Source organism: Myxocyprinus asiaticus, chromosome 18, assembly GCF_019703515.2.
Source record: "Myxocyprinus asiaticus isolate MX2 ecotype Aquarium Trade chromosome 18, UBuf_Myxa_2, whole genome shotgun sequence".
NCBI lineage: Eukaryota > Metazoa > Chordata > Actinopteri > Cypriniformes > Catostomidae > Myxocyprinus > Myxocyprinus asiaticus.
Genome location: NC_059361.1, coordinates 10898681 through 10920949, shown reverse-complemented (window position 1 = coordinate 10920949; position 22269 = coordinate 10898681). Strand labels below are relative to the sequence as shown.

The 22269-nt window shown below is 36.5% G+C and overlaps 1 protein-coding gene across 2 annotated transcripts in view; it reads left to right on the top strand.

Moving 5' to 3' along the window:
* Positions 1 to 22269, top strand: part of LOC127456175 (protein Aster-B-like) — a 220443-nt gene that overhangs the window by 97443 nt on the left and 100731 nt on the right. For both annotated transcript variants that reach the window (XM_051724526.1, XM_051724525.1), the window contains exon 3: positions 867 to 944. In XM_051724526.1, the coding sequence (XP_051580486.1) occupies positions 867 to 944 (78 nt within the window). The remainder of the gene's footprint in view (positions 1 to 866; positions 945 to 22269) is intronic.

Here is a 22269-nt window from a genome sequence, read left to right as displayed (position 1 = left end):
ATATAATAGCAATATTGTAGTGTAATGTAAAGTGTGAGTAAAATTTCTGCATGCTCCGAAATATATCTGTGTATGCTGTTATTTTCAAATCTCAGTAATACTTACTCACTGATCTACCCCATATTTTAGGACAAATAATTTTCCTGCAGTTACAAAAGCAGTCAATTTAATTTCAAATCAATAAGTGAATAGAGGACAAGAAATAATATCCAGACAGTTATGCAATAAAGACTAAAGAACAGATGAGCTGTGATGTTTTATAGCTTGCAGTAATAAAATATAGTGACAGAAGTTACTACTTTAGCCATATAGTAAGTTGTATAATAGGTTTTTCAAGCTTTAAATCAAAAGAAATAACCATTTTAATGTGTATTTATATTTGTGCACTTGCATGTGAAAATTACTCTGAAAACACTCGTGTTTAAGTCAACTCAGAAGCCTTAATATAGTGATTTTGTAACAATGCTGCAAGTGAGTACTACTGTTTTGTTTTTGTTTTGCTTTTTGTCTGAATGCAATGAAAGTTTCATTTCTGAGTTCAATGAAACTCTAGATGTATCATCCTAGAGATATTACTGAATGCTGTGATTCTGTGACCTTAATGGTGCCTGATTGCGAAAGTCTGATTGTGCCCTCTTGTGGCAAAACCATAGGGACACTATTTCCAGAGAGAAAATACCACATGGTCTATTACTCTTAGAGTAACCTTAAACTAATATTTTTATAGCCCTGTGTCTTTAGGAATTGTAAATGTTTTCCAAATTTGATTATTTTTATTTTGAATTTTAGGCAGATATTGACCTATTGCAGTGTTGTGTTGCCATGGCACATTGATTGACAGATGTCTTTCATTGGCTCTTTTATAGCAGTCAGCAGAGCAGCCAGCAAAGTAGCCATGATGACGATTCCAGCCGCTTCCTGACTCCCTTCATCCGCGAGGAGAGGTACAGTACCTGCATATGCAAAGTAACTGCCTGTCTCATAGATGTAAATGTAACATTATAGATTTAAAGGTAACATCTGCAATAATTTAATACACAATGCACTCTTTGCTGTGTTTAGTATTGGCTAAAAACATGAAATATATACATATATATATATATATATATATATATTTATAAAATTATTCAGCCCTAGGTTTAATTAATGTAATTGACAATTCTAATAGACATGGTAATGACTGCTGACAGGTAAAAAAAATCAAACCTTTAGGCTAAATATTTGAGGGGTTAATGGGTACAAAACAAGAAGTGTTAGAGTTATTCCTACTTTTTACTACTTATGGAAAACATCAATGATTTAGGTCATTTTATATATATATATATATATATATATATATATATATATATATATATATATATATATATATATATATATATAATTGAATGCTCAGCTATCATTGGCCAATCAGATCTCATGGTGCAAAGGTGAAGAATTACATAATGTTTCTACTGATGTTCAGAATCAGCTGCCCCACAAGCATGAGAGGCACAAAAATAGATTAAACAGCTAAGCTTGATCCGATGGCAATAAAGGCATAAAGTATTATGGTGGCTGGCTCAATGGAAAAAGCTCCACACCATTATAATCTCTGCTCTACTGTGTCTTTAAGTAGAAAATGTCAACCCTAAATTTAATTTGTTCCAAGAGCACTCAAAAGTTTGTGTTATGATCTCATTGATTCTCTCTATTTGTTCTTGTACTTGATATTGAAAATGAAAAAGCAAAGAGGAAAATTTCCAAGTACAAATTAAAGTAGAGTGAATTAGCAACTATTAACAATCATGATATAATCTGAGCTAATTTTTAAAGCACTACACAACACATACAGCATAAGAAAAGGTATCTGGACTTTTGGCACTTAGTAATTTTTTGCTATAAAAAGTTTTACACGTGAAGAAATTAAAGGAATATTCCGGGTTCAATACAAGTTCATCTTAATTGACTGCATTTGTGGCATAATGTTGATTATTACCAAAAAATAAATAAATAATATTTTGACTCGTCCTGCCTTTTCTTTAAAAAACAAAAATCAAAGTTACAGTGAGGCACTTACAATGGAAGTGAAAGGCAAAAATTTGAAGCTTATGATTTTAAAAAAGCACTTACATTAATTCTTCTGTTAAAACGTGTGTATTATTTGAGCTGTAAAGTTGTTTAAATTGTCATTTTTAAAGTCTTTTTTTTAGAGTTTTGGGGTTTGTTGACTACATTGTCATGGCAACGAAATTATAAAATTGGCTATAACTTTACACAGAAAAGGTTAGTAAGTGATATTTTCACACTAAAATCATGTTAACACTCATATTGTTTATGTCCTGTGGCTATACTTTTGAAACAGTGAGCATTTGAATGTTTACAGATTGGCCCCATTCAATTTATGCAGTCATATCACCCTGTAGCTCAAGACCGGTTGCCCACTGAAGCTAAGCAGTGTTGAGCCTGGTCAGTACCTGGATTGGAGACCTCATGGGGAAAACTAAGTTTGCTGCTGGAAGAGGTGTTAGTGAGGCCATCAGGGGGTGCTCACCCTGCGGTCAGTGTAGGTCCTAATGCCCCAGTATAGTGACGGGGACCCTATACTGTAAAAAGGCACCGTCCTTCGGATGAGACGTTAAACCGAGGTCCTGACTCTCTGTGGTCATTAAAAATCCTAGAGCACTTCTCTTAAAGAGTAGAGGTGTAACCCTGGTGTCCTGGCTAAATTCCCCCCACTGGCCCTTCTCAGTCATGGCCTCCTAGTAATCCCCATCCATTAACTGGCTCAATAACTCTACTCTCTCCTCTCCACCAATAGCTTGTGTGTGGTGAGCGTACTGGTGCACTATGGCTGCCGTCGCATCATCCAGGTGGATGCTGCACACTGGTGGTGGTTGAGGAGAGTCCCCTGTTCACTGTGTAAAGCACTTTGAGTGTATTGTCAGAAAAGTGCTATATAAATGTAACGTTCATTCAGTTCCATTGTAAGTGACTCACTGTAACCCGGATTTGTGCTTTTTTTTTTTTTTTTTTTTTCAGAAAAGGAGGGACGAGTCAAAATTATTTTTTTGTGGTAATCAGTATTATGCCACAAATGCTGTCGACTGAGCTTAACTTATTCTGAACCCGGAACTTTCCTTTAATAGCATTTTTTTTTTAAATGTACGCTGAAATTCAGTTTTATTCTTCAAGGAACTGGGTATACCCTCATGTTAAAATAGCACGGCCAGCCGAATATTACTCACATTATTTCGGTAATACCCTTGTTATAGAAACTTTCAATTGAGGAATAAATTAATCATGCAACCACAAATACAATATGCCTGCGAATACAGTGGCATCGGTAATGAAAAACTTAAGATATAAAGGTAAAGGAAGCCTCAGTTGTCCCAGCAAAACATGAAAAAATAACCACACTTAAAAATGTGTGAATTGTATTAGATAGCAAAATATCAAATCAAGTGATATCTTCAATACAAATGATGCAAGACCTTTTCTCAGAACTAACTTATCTTTTCTTTGCCATATTTGCAATTTGGTGAATTTGGGTAATCTGGGACATTTTTTGCACTTTCAGTTTGATTGTGATGTAGCAAGAACTCTGAACATTTCATTGTTCTTTATTACCCAGTGTCCTAGATTACCCAAATTCAGCCTCCTTTGAACCAACTCTCACGTTCACTTAGATAGCAGACTAAAGGTGTGGTCATCAGGCTATCTTACAAAAAATTGGGAACAGGAGGTCGAATGAACTACAGTTGCGACACACTGCGCAGGTGAAAGAAATTACTACTTTGAACGGATGTGACATGAAAGGCACAGAGTCCAGTTTTCAGAAACATATGAGTAGTAATTACATAAATATGCAGTACTTCTAACCCAAACCTTAAACCTAGCTCTAAGAGTACTGAGATCAAAACAGCGATCTTTAACTTACTGCTTTGCAAACATGGCATCTAGGATGTGACTTCAAAGCACATCGAGTTACACCAAACTAACACAACGATTTCCATGTTGGTGGTCACACTAGACTCCATGCACTTCCATTCATACATATGTGAATGCAAGAGAGTGGAAACACAAGCTCATGAAAAAAAAAAAAAGGTTTATTCTTCCACTGAGCTCTAATGTTCAAGTTTGAAGAATTCTGACCGGCAAAATCATATAGCGAAAATAGGATTAAGGATATACATGTCACAGATTGCACTCTTGGCTCAAGACAGTAAATCTAAACATTATTTTTGTAATGCTATAACTTTTGATTGATTTGTCGTATCAACACAAAAAAAAATTAGATACAGTTGACATGATTGAAGACAAAACAAAATCAGTTTTTTGGAGCCATCTTATTTACACCCAGAGACATATGTCAAATCAGAAAAATAAGAAAAAAGTGTAGGTAAGATTAGAAACCACTTCAGTATCACAGGGAACATCTGAGCTAATTGTCACACTTTTTACTCCAGTAAATATTTCTGACAGTATGATTGCTTTTGAAAGTCAATTTCTGAATAGGCATATACCTTAAAGTTTTGGCTACAAAAAGCTGTTGACATTTCCACCTCAGTTGTCCTGAAATGAAGATACAGTCCATTGAACACAATATCATGGGATGTTGTTACATTATGGGGTAAGTTATCACAATTGAACCTGCCATTAAACAGCCTATTATAGGCTTTTCAGCTAAATTTAAACAGTAAAACAATTATGAAACAAACAACAATTAAATAGTTGACGCTTTTATGCCATGTAATGTATGCCATTGTGCACTTGTTTACCCAAGAGCTAGAGCAAAAGCATGATGACACTGAAATTTTAACTCACAAAACTTCACAAAAATTTGTTTTTAGAGGCTTTTAAAGTAGGTGTTTGAAACCATCATACAAAACCACTATGACAACTAACCCTGGTCACCCCTTGGTCCCTCAGTACATAAATGTTCAAGTGTGAGTATGTGTGTTTGTGCATGACTGTGCACAGGAATTGGTAGATGTATTAATCTTGACCCACATATCTCTGCAAACTGCAGTGTGATGGCTGTTTTGTCTGAGGTGTGGTATCTCAAAGCCCTGCTGTGCTTTTGTAAAATTGAGCCCTGAATACAGTTGCAAGCTACGGAATGTCATTGTTTGCCTTTTTTATTGGACAAACAGCACCAATCACAATGCCTGGGCACATACAGAGCTCCATGCTCAGACCAGGCTTTCTGGGGCTTCAGCTGATTGAGTTTCTCTTTGATTTTTGTATCTAACCTCCAAATAAGAAATACTGAAGGCCAGAAATGTGACCTTTCATTGTGGGGACAGAGATCACCATCCATAATTTTCCTGGAAGAGAAGGTAAGTAGAAGCAGGAAACACAGATTATATCTTGTGAGGAGTTTATCAGCAGAAAAGGTAATTGGTGTTTTTTTAAGCAGTTGAGTCTCAGTACAGTTGCATCTGCTGCGGTGATGGTGTGTATTTGTCTGTCTGTTTTTATGAGTTTGTACTGAAAATGTTAAAATAGTCTGTCTGCACATTTTTAATTAATGACAACTGCACTTAAATCTAAAATTGTTTCTGGACTTTTTTCTACTTTTTAAGTTTGTGAAGTAATTCTACCTCTGTTGCCCAGCTTCAGTAGATAAGTGTGTTATGATACTGATTTATTCTTCTGTAGCTCTCTAAAGCTCAAATACTCAAAATGTGAATATAAAGACTGTGAAATATGAGCAGGGTGTTCTGGGGTAAAAAAGGGTGGTCTGGGGTACAATTTATCCAACCTGGTTGAATTAAATCATAGAATCATGTTTTTATACCTACATTTTTGCAAAATAATTGTTTCCTGGTGAAATAAACACTAGAGGTGCTACAGCAATGACTTTTATGCCCACAAATCATGACTAAAATGGCAGATAAGCAGTTTATAAACACTTAGGGGGGTGTAAAAACCCTGTAAAAATAGCTGTTAATTGTGCTGATTTAGCGCCCAATTAACTAAAAGAATTATGCAGATCAGGCAACAGCGTAAATGTGCCCACAAAATCACCAATTTTATTTGTGATTATTTCAAATGTCATGACTTTTTGATAGTCTATGTTGCTGCTGTGCTTGAGTGAACAGTTTAATATATTCAGATGCAATGTGTTGAATGTACATTATGTGTAAACCTTGAAATTTTGTTTTAAAATGTTGTGGAGTTTGATCATTCTCTTCCTATTGAGTTTCAAATATGACTGTATTCGAGGAGCTGCACGAGGTTAGCCAATCAAACAGTGGCCGTTTACGTTTAAGTTTTAAGGAGACGCTGATGCCAAAACTGAGTGTTTCAGACAGAGGGCCAGAGACAGGGTGGAAAATGATCATATATTACTAAATTATAAAAAATAAAAAAAAAATGCTAACATTATATCAGTGGAAGATAATAAGATACTAATAAAAAAGAGTATGTCATGACCCCTTTAAGGTTTTGGGTAGGGAGGTAGGTTTTGTTCATTTAAAACTCGAAAGAGCATTAACTTAAAAACTTGATCTATCTGGGAGAAATTTGAACTTGCTTTTAGCACCACACAGTGTACATGTACAACCTCGGAACTGCGTCATTTTGCAAAAATTTCACCACAGTCACATAATTTTCATGAAATCAGGCCGGGTTTATCTGGAATGGTTCACAGTTGGAATGAAGGCAATCCATTCTAACTCACGCAACTGAACAGCTATTGATGACATATAATTTGCATTTTATATGTCTCACTTTTTATAGTGTAATGCCTTTCTCAAACCTACTTCATTACCTATCTACAGTGGTAAACATCTATGGTTCTAGTTCTCGTGCCCCTATGTACACACTGCACTGCATAAAATTTTCTTTGTCCAGATGCTGAACAGAGGCTGTTCTTCTGTTTTCCAGCCCTGATGTGCAGGGGCAGATCTAGAAAATAATTTGTGGGCTAGCAAGGGAGTGGCATGAGGACTATGAGGGGTGGCAACACCAAAGTAAGTGCCCATCCATAGTTCTTCGTGATTAAGATAACAAGCTTCATTGCAACAAGTAGGCCTACTAGTTCAATTATTTAAGCCAATAACCAGGGTTTGGAGGGTTACTTTTGAAATGTATTCCACTACAGATTACAGAATACATGCTGTAAAATGTAATTTGTAACATATTTCGTTAGATTACTCAATGTTAGTAACATATTCTAAATACTTTGGATTACTTCTTCAGCACTGGTAGATTTTTTCACTTGTTTTGTCTATAAAAACTCTGCCAGTACAGTAAGACAAAATACACATGTTAAAAATACATTCTCTGAAAAACCTAAATATCTTATGCAGTGTTGTTTCTAAAACAAGATAAATCAAATTTAAGGATTTTTAGATATTTTTACAGGAAAACAATAAAAAAATATTATCAAGAATATGATTTTTGCCCTAATATCAAAGGTCTTACTGGAAAAAAAGAAATTATGAACCAACGTGAATTTTCTTGATAAAAAAATATGATCGTGCCTGGTAACATGTGCATGTAAAATGGCTAGAAATAGCATTTTAGCTTAGTGTAAAGCTGACAATTTACACAAGGTTTATTTCTATTTCTTCTGCTCCAAACTTACTTCAAACGTACTTCTCTGTCTGCGCGTATGAATGTAACACATCATAAGAAAGTGTTTCACCACTGTTCAAATGCTCTTTGGATCACATAATTTATATGTATAAATGTTTTCCATCTGAAAGGACTTTTAAATGAAACAAATGACAATAAAATGCAAAGTAATCTCTTCAGTAATCAAAATACTTTTTGAATGTAACTATATTCTAATTACCATTGATTTAAATTGTAACTGTAGTGAAATACAGTTACTTATATTTTATATTTTAAATACGTAATCCCGTTACATGTATTCCGTTACTCCCCAACCCTGCCAATAACAAATTGCAAATGCCCATGAATTTGTGATACAGTTGTATTTTCATGGAGAGGCCACAAAGTAAACATTTTGCTACTGTTTTGCTAACATTAAAAGATTTCTAATGTATCTTATGCATTCTTACATAACATTAAAAATAATTAACAAAATGTCAATCTCCAAAGCACCAAGAAATTGTCTATTTAACACATCAACAGATTCTAAATGTTCCTTAGCTTTTTACCCCAGTAAATATTTCTCAGAATAGGTGGTACGCTTATTTTTGAAAGTCATACATCAATGGTCATGTAAACATCTCCTGATCACCACCACATGTCAGTTTAACCAGTGACAGCAGGTACAGCCCATCTCTTTTGTTTCATTGCATTGGCCGCCTGTGGATGTAGAAAAGCCCATTCAACACACCACAATGGGCACTATGTAAAAGTGTGGCTGCAACTCATTGTCTCATTTCAATACAAGATTTAACATAACCTTAATATAACATATAACAATGTATATCCATCGGAAAGAAACTTTGAAATTTTTATTGTTTCACCTAGACAGCAGTGAGAGATTAAATTGAGATTAAATGGACAGCAAATGGAAACCTTTGCTTACAGTTAAAGTGTGTAATTTCTGTGCCACTAGCGTCACTAAATGGAAGCATCACCTGTATCTGAGCAATAAAAAAATTCATCTGGTGAGTGCAAGGAAATTATTCGAGAAAGAGTGGGCAAATACGAACTCCCACTTTTTTTGACCTGAAGTCAAATGATACATTCCAAATTATTTCACCCTTTGGTGAATTTAGCAAACAACAAAATTAGAGGGATATATTTGGAATACATCCACCTAACACGGATATTAAATACTTCAGGAGGTAGGAGGACAAATACAGTGTACCTAAAAAACATATTTCTTACTCTTTAGCCCACTCTTTTCTCCCTAATCTCTTATTTTGGCCCATATTCATGCCTACACTTCCTGTAGCTGTAGACGCCATTTGGAGTGCAGTTATCCATGCATTATAGATGTGGTTGGCACTATATGAAGCTTTTGACTCCAAGAACATGAATAAACTACAGTATGTATCAAAAACCTGCTAACTCAAAGACAGCACAGCCACACGGTTGGAGCATTAAGTTGGAGCATATTAATCATGCTGTAAGCCTCTTGATTGTGCTGAAAGATGTACGATTTGTGGTAGGTATCTGTAGAAGACTTCTACAAAGCAGGACCTCACCAGTGTGATCTCAGGAAGTCAATAGAGAATGGTCTGAGAATGGGAATGAGTTAAAGCCATTATATAATTCTTAACCCTGCCGACGGGCCTGCAGAGAAAAAAATTATGATCAAAATATTAATAACTACAGTCTTGACCAACACAAAATAGGTATCCTTTTAAAGCTCAAAAGCTGTTTACAATGCATGTAGGCATTATGACTAAAACAGAAAAAGTGCTTTGAAATTTGCAGACAAAGTGTGACGAAGACGAAGTGTTCCATTCTGAGTAGAATACAACCAGCCTAATTTTTTTACTCACAGACAAAAATATAGCGAATAATAGCTAAGTACATGTATTTGACTCACGTTACATGAAAACAGGTCTTGCTTATAAGCCACATTTTCGCTTATAACTTTACAGAACATTAAATATCACATACCATTACTTAAAGGAGGGGATTCCCGTTAAAACGAGTCCACACACAATGTAATCAGACATAATGTGCTATCTGGCTAAAAACATGTTCTCTTTCTTGGATCAAATGACTTCATCGGAAATTATGTTGTATGTTGTCCAGCATCATGGAATGCTAAACCAATCAGATTAGGAGTTTCTTAAGCTGAGTCTCATAATTTATCATAATCAATATCATTAAAACATTTGAAAAGTTTTCTTTAAAATTACACCAAACAATTGACCTTCTTTGTATTTATTTATTTTTAATTTTTTTTGTAGAGTTATAAGTGTTTAATTTTGGACATGCCACTGAAATCTTTAAAAACACCTTCAGAGCTTGAAGAGTTTAACTTGTAAATGTGTAAATTCTTCAATGTTCAAATTATTTTTCGGATACCAGCCCAATGCAAAGATATTAGTGTCTGTGGATGGATATGACTGTTTTGAGTTGAGGAGGGTCAGTTCAGATGAAGTTGTTCATGTGTGACTCCAGTTGAGGACGTCAGCCACTGGCTCTCTCATTCTTTCTCCAGCTTTACTGGCACACCCCGCGGAGGAGAACAAATCCCTCCATCATGGTGTCTTCCAGCTGTGTCCAGAATTATCCTTAGATTACTCACTCTGCCACAGCCACTCTCCCATTTGCATAACTCTCTCACCCCCACACTCTCTCTATGTCACTCTCTCACTTCACTCTCTTCTCTTGTTTTTTTTTTTTAGCACAACTGAACCCAGCACATTTCACATGGCTGCTTTTCAAGAGAGGTGTCCACAGATAAAGGGCATCTTAAGCTGAGAAAGAGACAGAGAGAGAAAGAGAGATAAAGTGAGAGAAATGTAGTTTTCATATTAAGAATGAAGGTTGTTCAATGGTTCTTGGCAGAAGCTTGTTTTTGTTGGGGTCTTTAGTTGGCTAAAGAGATTTAGAGGATCTTTAGCAAAATGAACTGTTGTTTTAATATACTTATTTCCTCTACAAAAAGGAGAGGCATCATATGAACTTCCTCCTATAGCATCACAGAAACTCAAGATGTTCCTTCTGTGGCACCACTGACATCATATAGGAACTCAAGAAGTATGGCATCATGGGAACTTGAAAAGTTCCTCCTTTGGCATTGTAGGAGCTTAAAAAGTTTATATTATGGCTTTAGGCTGTGAAACCCTTTTAGGAACCTTTATTTTTATGGACATAGACCTATATTTCAAAGGTATGTGAGGACATGCGAGAACCAAAGGTGTTTGGTGTCAGTGGCATCAAACCTGCTGTTATGCATCAAAAGGTGCCATTGAATCAGTCAAAGTGCCAGACTGACATGAGGTTGAGTAAATGATGACAATTATTTTTTATTAATTTTTTTTGAGTGAATAAAGGAGAATCTTATCCTCTCAGAGGGAAGATAACCAGCACATGATAGTTGAGTAGTAGTATTAGTGACAGAAAAGTTGTACAAAAAGTAGTATAGAGTGCTGAAATGGCAGAGGAAAATGGGGTTTGGAAAGAAAAAGAAGGGATTTCTTACATTGGTAGAGTGTAAAGGACTGACAGAAGTGTGTAACAGCAGACTGTACTGTAGATAGACACAAAGGCACACACCATCTGGATCCTTCACTGTGTCCTGACCATGAGACTGAAGAGAGACAACATGGTCTGGTCATGATGTTCCACCATAAGGTCAGGCATTACATCTGTTTAACTTTTAGTCTTTTAATCTACCCTTGACATCAATTCTGTCACTTTTCTCGTTTCTCTTTTTGCTGTTTGACCTTCCATTTGCTCTGCTCTAAATAAATTTTTCATTCACGATTTTGTAAATCTAAATAGATGCAGACAAACACTGTTTATTTTACACAGTATTAGACTGTAGAATGTACAAGGATTTGAATTTTATATTTATTAGTAAATTTGTGTTATTATATCAAAGCACCAAATCTTGAAATGAAAAATACTCACCCTTATGTTATTCAAAAACCATATGATCCCTTTTTCTTTTGTCCATGGAACACAAAAGGAGAATATTTGAACTTCCACACAATGAACATGAATGAGCACGGATGCTGTCAAGCAAGAGAAAAAACAAACAAACAAAAAAAAAAAAAAACGTAAAAATAGTCCATAGCACTTGTGCGCTATATTCCAAAACTTATGAAGCCAGATTTATGTGAGGAAAATTTTAATTTTAATTCATTTTTTGCTGAAAATATTCTTCTTTGAGTATAGGACACAGACCACTTTTATAATACCTTTATTTTTTATAATTATAAATGCAGTAAATTTATAATTAAGGTGGTTTTCATTTAGTATCTGTCCATATTTACTGTTACTTTATAAAAAATAGCAGTCTACACATTCTTCAAAATGTCTATTTTTGTGTTCCACAGAAGAAAGAAGGTCATAAAAGTTTGGAACAACAAGAGGATGATAATTTTTTCATTTTTTTCACAAGAAAGCATCACATTGTTTCTGTTGTAATACAGCAGGTGTTTTCTAGAGAGTTATAGTTTCTGTGTGTGTGTTCTCTCTTCTCTCTGGGTATATTTATGCTTCCTTTCATGGAGGGGTTTTCAAGATGTTGTGGCTCCCAGTTGGGTCATTTGTTAGAGCAGTCAGTCTCTCTCTCTCTCTCTCTCTCTCTCTCTCTCTCTCTCTCTCTTTCTCTCTCTCCCATGAAGATTGCTAACCTCTGCCTATTATTCATGGGCCTAGTAATGTGCTAGCTCTGAGCTAAGCACTGAGCGAGATTTATGAAGCTCATTCTCTACCTGCTTTAAATACAGCAGTGCAATACCATGGATCTTCATCTCTGAAGCAATTTTAAATCAGTTAAAAATTTCATGAAAAGTTGTTCTTTGGCAGTTTTATAATGAGGCATACGTCTTGCCCTCTCATTATTACAGTTTATCATCTAATTTCTCTTTCATTATTAATTTTGCTGAGGTGTGCACATTTGCATACTATTAAGGCTCAATTCCTGTAACGTCTTGACTTGATGTGAAATTAATTATTATAATGAAATCCAATTTCATTCAAGGTATCTCAGAGTTTATCTGGATCCAGAGTAAGCAGATTTACTCTAGTGATTTGAGGGTAGCCCTCTAATCATTATGGGCTGTTAACCTAATATTAATCTACTAAAGCTATGTGCCACCCATGTAACATTACCACTGTTATCTAGAGGATTAGGTCTAAGCTTATTGATGGGTTCAAACTAGAATAAAATTAATTACATGATATGCCTATTAATTAATCAAAATAATTATGATTAATTGATAAGGCAATACAAAAAGTGACTTTAGATATGCTTCATCCAGCTATGTTTGAACAGCTGTCGGTTTGTAGCCTTACAGTTACTGCATGTTGTCTGAATAGCTAGAGTTGTGCTGACTGCCCCCTGATACTCCAAAAAACATGAAGGTGGTACTGCAAGCCTGAATTGCCCCATTGGTAGGTAAATTCCTTTTTACGGAATTTACATTTGGTCAGGGGTATGATTAATTGCATTATTTTTTATGAGTTATTTGTTTATAGAATTATTCGCACTGAATTAACGCCACAAGCAGAACTGCGTATTCTGTTTGTTTTCTTAGATATGTGTGTGAAATAGTCTGTACTTATTTTCTTTACTGTGCATAGACTCTCTACATGTTTTCTTCTATTTTCCATAGGTTTTTTTGTGCAATCGTTTGCTGTGACTGTCACACCATTATTTATTATTTTTTTCCATGGCGGTCTTTTGTTATGGTATAATACATGCTGTAAACTTAACATGTTAATTCAGTGTAATTAATTATATAAAAAATAACACGTTAAAAAAACAATTAATCATGTCCCCTGACCGTAATAAGGAATATTCTACCATCGGAGTGATTCAAGCTTGAAGTACCATCTTTTTTCTCCAGGGGGCAGTAAACAAAACTCCAGCTGCATAGGCAATGCGTGTTTTTCTAAGTTTCAAACTATGTTTAACTTGACACAGCGACCTAAAAACGGTATATTATGACGTGACGCTACCAAAGTGAGACGCTCGAAAAGCAAAAAAGCATCCACCTTACAAGCCCTTATTATAAATCTCGGATTGATTGACGAATTCAGTTGCTAAATGGATTGCTGTGAACTGTAGGCCAATGTTAGGCTTATGTTCAATAATATGAAAATAAACAAAATATTGGATTCTAAAGCCAATTTTTATACTACAGTCTTATCAATGATTTACTTGTCTGCCACAATAATGTAATGCATTTTAATTATCTGAATTATATATTTTTTTATTATATATATATATATATATATATATATATTGTACTGTGCAAAAGTCTTAGGCACATAAGATGTTTCACAAAAACATTTATCTTAAGATAGTTATGTATATCTTCAGCTTTAGTGTGTCAATAGGAAATATACATTTTAGACTCCCAAACATTACTTTTGTAAATAGAATAGATTAGAATAGAAGAACAGGGAGCCCTACAACAGATAGCATGGCCCCCACAGACCCCCTACTGAACATTGAGTCAGTCTAGAATTAAATGAAGATATAGAAGCAATTGAGACAGCCTAAACAGATAGAAGAACTGTTTCAAATTCTCCATCTGCCAACAACCAAGTTGTTGCCAACCAACCAGGAGTACCTAGGAGTATTGATGCTGTTTTGAAGGCAAAGGTGGTCTCATCAAATATTGATTTAGCTTTTTTTATGTTTACTGGACTTTGCATGACATTAATTGATAAATGAAAACTATTTATGGCATTATCTTGGACGACATCATAACTATACTAAATTTTTCACCAGTGCCTAAAACTTTTGCACAGTACTGTATATGTATACTGGCGACCAATAATTTACAGATTTTGCCCTTATGGAAAGAAATTGGTACTTTTATTCACCAAAGTGGCATTCAACTGATCACAGTGTATAGTCAGGACATTAATAACGTGAATAATCTCAGGTGACATTTCACCCCACACTTCCTCTAGCACTTGCCATAGATGTGGCTGTCTTGTCAGGCACTTCTCACGCACCTTACAGTCTAGCTGATCCCACAAAAGCTCAGTGGGGTTAAGATCCATAGCACTCTTTTCCAGTTATCAGTTGTCCAATGTCTGTGTTTCTTTGCCCACTCTAACATTTTCTTTTTGTTTTTCTGTTTCAAAAGTGGCTTTTTCTTTGCAATTCTTCCTATAAGGCCTGCACCTCTAAGTCTTCTCTTCACAGTTGTTCATGAAACTGTTGAGTGGGTAGAATTCAATGAAGCTGTCAGCTGAGGACATGTGAGGCTTCTATTTCTCAAACTAGAGACTCTGATGTACTTATCCTCTTGTTTAGTTGTACATTTGGCCTTCCACATCTCTTTCTGTCCTTGTTAGAGCTAGTTATCCTTTGTCTTTGAAGACTGTAGTGTACACCTTTGTATGAAATCTTCCGTTTTTTGTCAATTTCAAGCATTGTATAGCCTTCATTTCTCAAAACAATGACTGACTGACAAGTTTCTAGAGAAAGCTGTTTCTTTTTTGCCATTTTTGACCTAATATTGACCTTAAGACATGCCAGTCTATTGCATACTGTGGCAACTAAAAAAACAAAAAAACAAAAAAACAACAAAAAAAAAAAAACACAAAGACAATGGTAAGCTTCATTTAACAAACCAAATAGCTTTCAGCTATGTTTGATGTAATGGCAAGTGATTTTTTTTAGTACCAAATTAGCAATTTAGCATGATTACTCAAGGATAAGGTGTTGGAGTGATGGTAGCTGGAAATGGGGCCTGTCTAGATTTGATCAAAAATTACTTTTTTCAAATAGTGATGGTGCTGTTTTTTACATCAGTAATGTCCTGGCTATACTCTGTGATCAGTTGAATGCCACTTTGGTGAATTAAGGTACCAATTTCCTTCCGAAACAGCAAAATCTGTACATTATTCCAAACTTTTGGCCTCCAGTGTATATCTGCAGAGTTTGTCTGAGGCAGGCAAATCTCTCAACTCTTCCACAAGCACCTCAAGCTGAGGGGAGAATGAGGGAGCCGCTTTCACCGCTGGCTCTTTACATGCATTTCATTGAGCCATATTTGAAAGCAGCTCAACTCAATCCCTCATAAGAGGGAGCATTAGCAGTGTGAGAGGATTGTTGTGAATGAAAAAGATGGAAACCTCTCGAGAGTAGCCATCAGCTTGGGCAGGAAATCGCTGTAATGGCAACGAAACCCAATTACAGTGACATAAGTCTGAGCGTGTATGTATGTGTGGTTGGAGGCTCATGAGTGTTCCCAGAGAGGAGAACACTAGTGATGTAATAGAACTGAAAATGAGCATGTTGTGATTGTCTGACTCAGGGGACATGTGGGTGCTACAGCTCTGTTCCTGTGATTCATTCTCAGTAAGGTCAGCAGAGATACAGGAGAAAAGATACACACATACACACACACACACACACACACACAAATATAATTTTTTTATATTTGAAAGTTTAATTTTAAAAGACATGCAAGATCTTTACTCAAAAGAAGAAAAGAAAAATAAGTTAAAGGGGTAGTTACCCAAAAATAAAAATGCTATCATCATTTACTCACCCTCGTGTCGTCCCAAACCCATATGCCTTTCTTTAATCTTTTTATTTTTTTTCTCCCCTTTTCTCCCCAATTTGGAATGCCCAATTCCCAATGAGCTCTAAGTCCTCATGGTGGCGTAGTGACTCGCCTCAATCCGGGTGGCGGATGATGAATCTCAGATGCCTCCGCATCTGAGACCGTCAATCCGTGCATCTTATCACGTGGCTTGTTGAGCGCGTTACCGCGGAGACATAGCGCCTGTGGAGGCCCATGCTATTCTCCGCGGCATCCACGCACAACTCACCATGCGCCCCACCGAGAGCGAGAACCACACATTATAGCGACCACAAGGAGGTTACCCAATGTGACTACCCTCCCTAGCAACCGGGCCAATTTGGTTGCTTAGGAGACCTGGCTGGAGTCACTCAGCACACCCTGGATTCAAACTCGCTACTCCAGGGGTGGTAGTCAGTGTCTTTACTTGCTGAGATATCCAGGCCCCCAGAATACTCAGGGGTGGTAGCGACTTTCTTTATTTTTAATGAATCACAAAAACATGCATTATTTTTGTGCCAGACAACGCATGTTCTCGTGTGAACATGGCGCTTGTGGACATTCAACAGACGTCAAGACTTTCACTGAAAATTACTTACATGTGCATATTTTTTCACCTAAACCTACCATATGTCTTCAGAAGAATTGGAATATGATGCACAAACTGGATGGACTATTTTTATGATACTTTTGGGTCTTTTTTTAAGCTTTAAAATGAGGCAATATCAACTGCCATAGTATTAACAAGATGGGTCGAGATATTTATTTAAACATCTCTTTTTGTTATCCACTTGAGAAAGACAGTGCTACGGCTTTAGAACAACATGAGGGTGAACTTTCCCCTAACAGTATCAGTCATTTGCCATGCAAAATAATTTCAACTCATCCTTCAGTTTGTAAAAACTTAGATTGTGTGTACAGTATTACACTTAAAATAGGAGTCTATGAAGCCAGTCACTGCATTGACTTGTTATAGAATTGGTAACTAAACTTGTCTGTGCTTGTCAAGTTATATCTTATCAACTCCTGTCATGACCAAAGCCAGTAAACTGGGTGAATTCAACATAATACGCACCAGAAATACCAGAAAACTAGAAAACTAGAAAGGGACTGTTTACATAAAGTAGAAAAATTCACCCACAGGAATTATTTTAGTAATGCATAACCAGAAGTCCCACCGCTAAAAGGACAATGAACAGATCAAATAACACACATATTTGTATGGAAGAATTAATATACAGTAAGTACTGATGGACAAGTCTAAATTGGACAAATCTAAATTAATCGACTGTAATGCCACAGATGCTGTTGATAGATGCTGTATTGAATATTCCTTGAATATTGTTCCTCCTGTGCACCACCAGAGGGTATATTCTGTTTGACTGACAGCATTTTAAGGGCCCAATCACAATAAGTGCATCTTGTACTATTAGGTATCTGGTCTTTTCCGAATAGAGTAGGCCAATAATGTCAACACACTCACACACACACACACACACACACACACACACACACACACACAAGCTAAATACTCAAATCAAAAGAGTAATTACTAATAGTGCTAGTCAGTATGGTCCTCTGCATTTGGCCACAAGTTTTCATCTACATCACATTGAATGTGTTCTCTGATGATACACCTTGGGAAGACCTCTAACCTTGGGTATTCCTCTTTATTGTCTTGCACCTCGCATAGGCATTCCTCTTTCTGTTCCTCGTCCCATCAGTTTACATGCTCTGTCAGCCATGTTTGCATAACACAATCATTACAAAGTTGGCCCCTTTAACAGTATATAGATGGTCAACATTGAAATGCAAAACATCTGATATTTTAGATATATTCCCATTGATTGCCAGGTTTTTTGGTTCACTTTATGGCACTTGTCATGGTATAATTGGTTGCTGCATGTGGCCTTAAAGTGTCTGTCAGGGAGGCTGTGACTCCAGCAGTTATGGCCTATTAGTCTCTATGGAAACTGACCATCTTGTCAGCCTGTGTGTGTTTCTCTCTGAGATCTCTCTGGAGCTCCTACTGATGTTGAAATGTCACACAGGAACACAGCTGCTCTAAAGGGCAGAGAGACTGCCTCTCTCATCCCTCGATCTGTTCCATCTCTCATTCTTCATGTCTCTCTCTCTCTCTCTGATCAGTCTATTGTGAATCTGTTGTGTCTATCATGTTGTGTCTTTTTGTAAACTCAACTGAATATGTTAATGAGGGCTCACTGGCTGCCACTGATTGGATGTTTAACAGGAGACTAAATATTGTTTTACTTACTTCACCTCTACCCCACTCAGCTGTGTATACACTTCCACATGTGGATTTTCCGTAAGTATTAGTGAAGTGTGTGTGTGCGTGTGTGTGTGTGTGTGTGTGTGTGTGTGTGTATGAGTGTGCGTGCGCGTGTGCGTACATGTTTATACTACATTGTGGGGACCAAATGTGATAGTAAAACCTGAGATCACCTACCCAGCCAGCGGTCCCCATGAGAGAAATGGCTTATTAAACATACTAAACTATGTGTGTTTGTTTTTTTTTTTTTATGTAAAAATGCAATATGTGAGGGTTAGGGTTAGGTTTAGGGGTAGGGGTAGGGTTAGGGGATAGAAATTATCATTAGATCTGTATCAAATCCATAAAATGCATGGAAGTCTATGGAGAGTCCCCACAATGATATAAAAACAAATTTGTATGTGTGTGTGTGTGTGTGTGTGTGTGTGTGTGTGTACAGGTTTGGGTGGTTTATGAGAACATTTGTTCAGGTTACAAACTGGTAATTACAAGGGTATTATGCTATAAATGTGGTTTATGATGACATTTATAGTGTCCCCATAATTTGAATCACTTAAAAAACATACTAAACTATGTTTTTATTAAAATGTAAAAATGCAGAATGTTTTTTTTTTTTTTTTTTTTTTTTGTGAGGGTTTGGTTTAGGGTAGGGTTAGGGTTAGAATAGGGGATAGAATCTATAGTTCATACAGAACAAGAATCATTATGTCTATGGAGCATCCTCGGTGTGTGTGTGTGTGTGTGTGTGTGTGTGTCACAGAAAATAGGATTACTGCATACTGCCACATCCCTACTCTGACACTGAACTGGTGTGACAGTCACCCGGTCAGCTGACATCAAGCCTCTCATTGGCTGCCATTGATCAACCTACACAGCTCTAAAAATAATCCAGAATGGTCCCTTGAAGAACCCAGAATGGCAGGGTGAGAGATAGGGTGAGAGGCATAGAAAGACAAAGAAAGATAGTCCGAGAGAGTGACTGAAATTTGCACAAATCAACATGTTTGTAAAATGTGTAACTATTTTGGGATTTGACATCACATCAGAAATTAAGCCCATATGAAGCATTTAAAGGCGTCAAAGTGTGTACCTGATGCGAAAGCTGTTCTAAAAGTAAGGTAACAAAATGTTAAGGCAACATCACATGTTTCATCTACAGAGAAGACAATCCCGGGCCACTGAATCAAACTCTTGCAAAAAAAAAAAAAATACATGAAAAAGTTTACCCAAGATGGTGGACAAGTCATGAGTCATTCGATACTGAATAGTATCAATGAAAGTAGTTAAATCTAAATAAAAATAGACTATTCATCCATCCAATATTTGTGTATGCTGTACATTTTTGATGTTTACTAAATTAGCATGTTGTTAGCTCAGCAAAATGCTAGCGTCAAACTCTATTGTAATCAATTGTGAGTAAAGAGTCTTGTACACTTCACGTACGGAGCGCTAGTTGTGTGACGCACTGAATTGCTATGTAGAGTGTTCCAAATCAGGTTCCAATTCAGTGAGGATGCTGCCTAAGGGGCCATTCACACAGAATGCATTTCTGTGTTAAAACCAGCCTGACAGAGTGCAATGGAAGGTGAACAGAATGTGCACTTATAGTCGTCCCATATAAATCCCTAACATCATTTAAAAAAGAATTACTCAATAAACATTTCCATACTGTATATGTCTGTAAATATGGTGATCCCGCCCCCAGATCCATCTGATTGGCCCATTGATTTAAAACTGAAAACTGTTTTGTTGAATTGTGTTGAATCGTGGTGCAAGACAAAAAGAGTGAAAAACCCCCCAAAAAACAGCAAGATGTGGCATAACAACCAAAGATGTCCATCTTGCACCTTTACATAAACCAAAATACAAATACAAATACAAAATGTGCAGACAGAACTTTCCTGTGTGAATGGCCACTTAGAAGGTAGCTGCAAAATGTAGACAATAGACAACAAAGCAGTTCAAAGCTAAGTTTTTGGAACAGTGCTAATGTCAAACATTTCATGTCATATTATTGATCACGACTGATGCACACTTTGGCAGTGAGCAGTGAGTAGGGTTTCCTGGACTCCTTTTATCAATGAAACACCAACAGGTAGAATGAAGGGTGTCTCAGTAGAAACTATGATCTGTTGTATTATTGTAGTGTTTGGACTGTGTGCACCATACAACACTCACTACTGCAGAAGACTGTGGGTTACATCCCCCATGCATTCACAAACCTAGTATTGCCCAATTAAAGATAAGAGGTTTGTGATCTGTAATTCACCACTTACACAGCTACACCTCAAACTCATTCATTGGCTGAGTCAGAAGTTGACATGTCTGATCGCTCTAACATAGCATTCAAAGGTCAGTTTTAGCTAATATGACTAATGTCCCAATATAAGTATTTCCAGTCATGTATATGGGACCTTCTGTGAAATTAATTAGATATACAATAGTCTGATTGCATTTGCCCTCAACAACAACTACAGATGTTTTGATTAGAGTATACAACACAATTGTTTTTCCTATTTATTTATTACTCAGAGGGCATAGTACCACATGTTACTTAAAGCTTATCCATGTAGATCATTAGGGTCTGTCAGCATGCCTTGTTTATCTTCAGAAGCCTCCAGTTTCCCAGAATTCAAATGTTTGGTGTGGATTGAGTGGTCACATCTACCCTGTGATAACACGAGTCTGTTGGCTTGTATTACTGTTGTGTCTATGCAATGGCAGTATATGTCTATTTTATTTGCATGTGAGTGTGTAAATAGATCTCTGTCATTTTTTGCAAGAAATGTGAGCATTTTCCAGGAAAAAGTGTGACGTCCTCTGTTATGTACATGCTAAGCATATACAGAGAACAGTGTAATAAACAGAAATATCAAGCTGTGTATCTGTGCTAAGCATCAAGAAAGACTGCATCTGTCACCCACTCTTGAAAACTTGAAAAATTGGGATTGAAAATATCATGATATGTATAATTTTGTTCTGAGGAAAATACTAAAGAAAACAGTAGCAGAAGTACCAATAGGCACCATGGTAATACCATGGATTTCTGGACATGCTACCTGTAGTATCATGGTATTTTTTTACCATTGGTTCTGTACCTTGGGAGTGTATGTTGATGAATAGTTGCTGTGTGCATGGTAGGTCAGATGAGCTTTTCAAGATCCTGTTCAATTTAGAGCTGTGTTTGAGGATGCATATTTCCCTATTATATAGTCAGAATCCTCAATATACCAAGAACGTTGTTCCTTGTGCTTACATTGTACTTGTTTAACAAAACCAGAGTAAATAATTTTTCAGGGTTGTTGTTATTTAAGTGCACCTACTATGATTTTTAAACATGCCAAATTTTGTTTTAAAGGTCTCATACAATAGATTTACATGCATCCAAGGTCAAAAAACACTTTAATTTGCTCATAATTTAAATTGCAGCATTACCTTTTTTTCCCAGTGTCAAAAATTACTCCAACGGTCCATTCTAAAGGATTCATTCTAAACTCCTCCTTTCAGAGAGCCTACTCTGCTCTGATTGGTCAGATGTCCCAGTCTGTTGTGATTGGTCTACCGCTTACAGCACGTGTCAGAAAGGAAACGCCCACTACCATATCCGAGTTTCAGCTCCGTCTGAAAAAATGTCTGTTTTACCTTACCAATTTGAGCCCGAGTCTGATAGTGATACATCGGAAGATCAACCCGAACCACCATCGCAAGCATGACGAGAACAGGACGTTTCTCTGTGGTAAGTTTATATGTAGTTTGACAATAACGTGAGTTAGCCGGTTAGCAGAGGCTAACTGGCTAATAGTCTGCACTGGCTGTATATGTAAACAGACC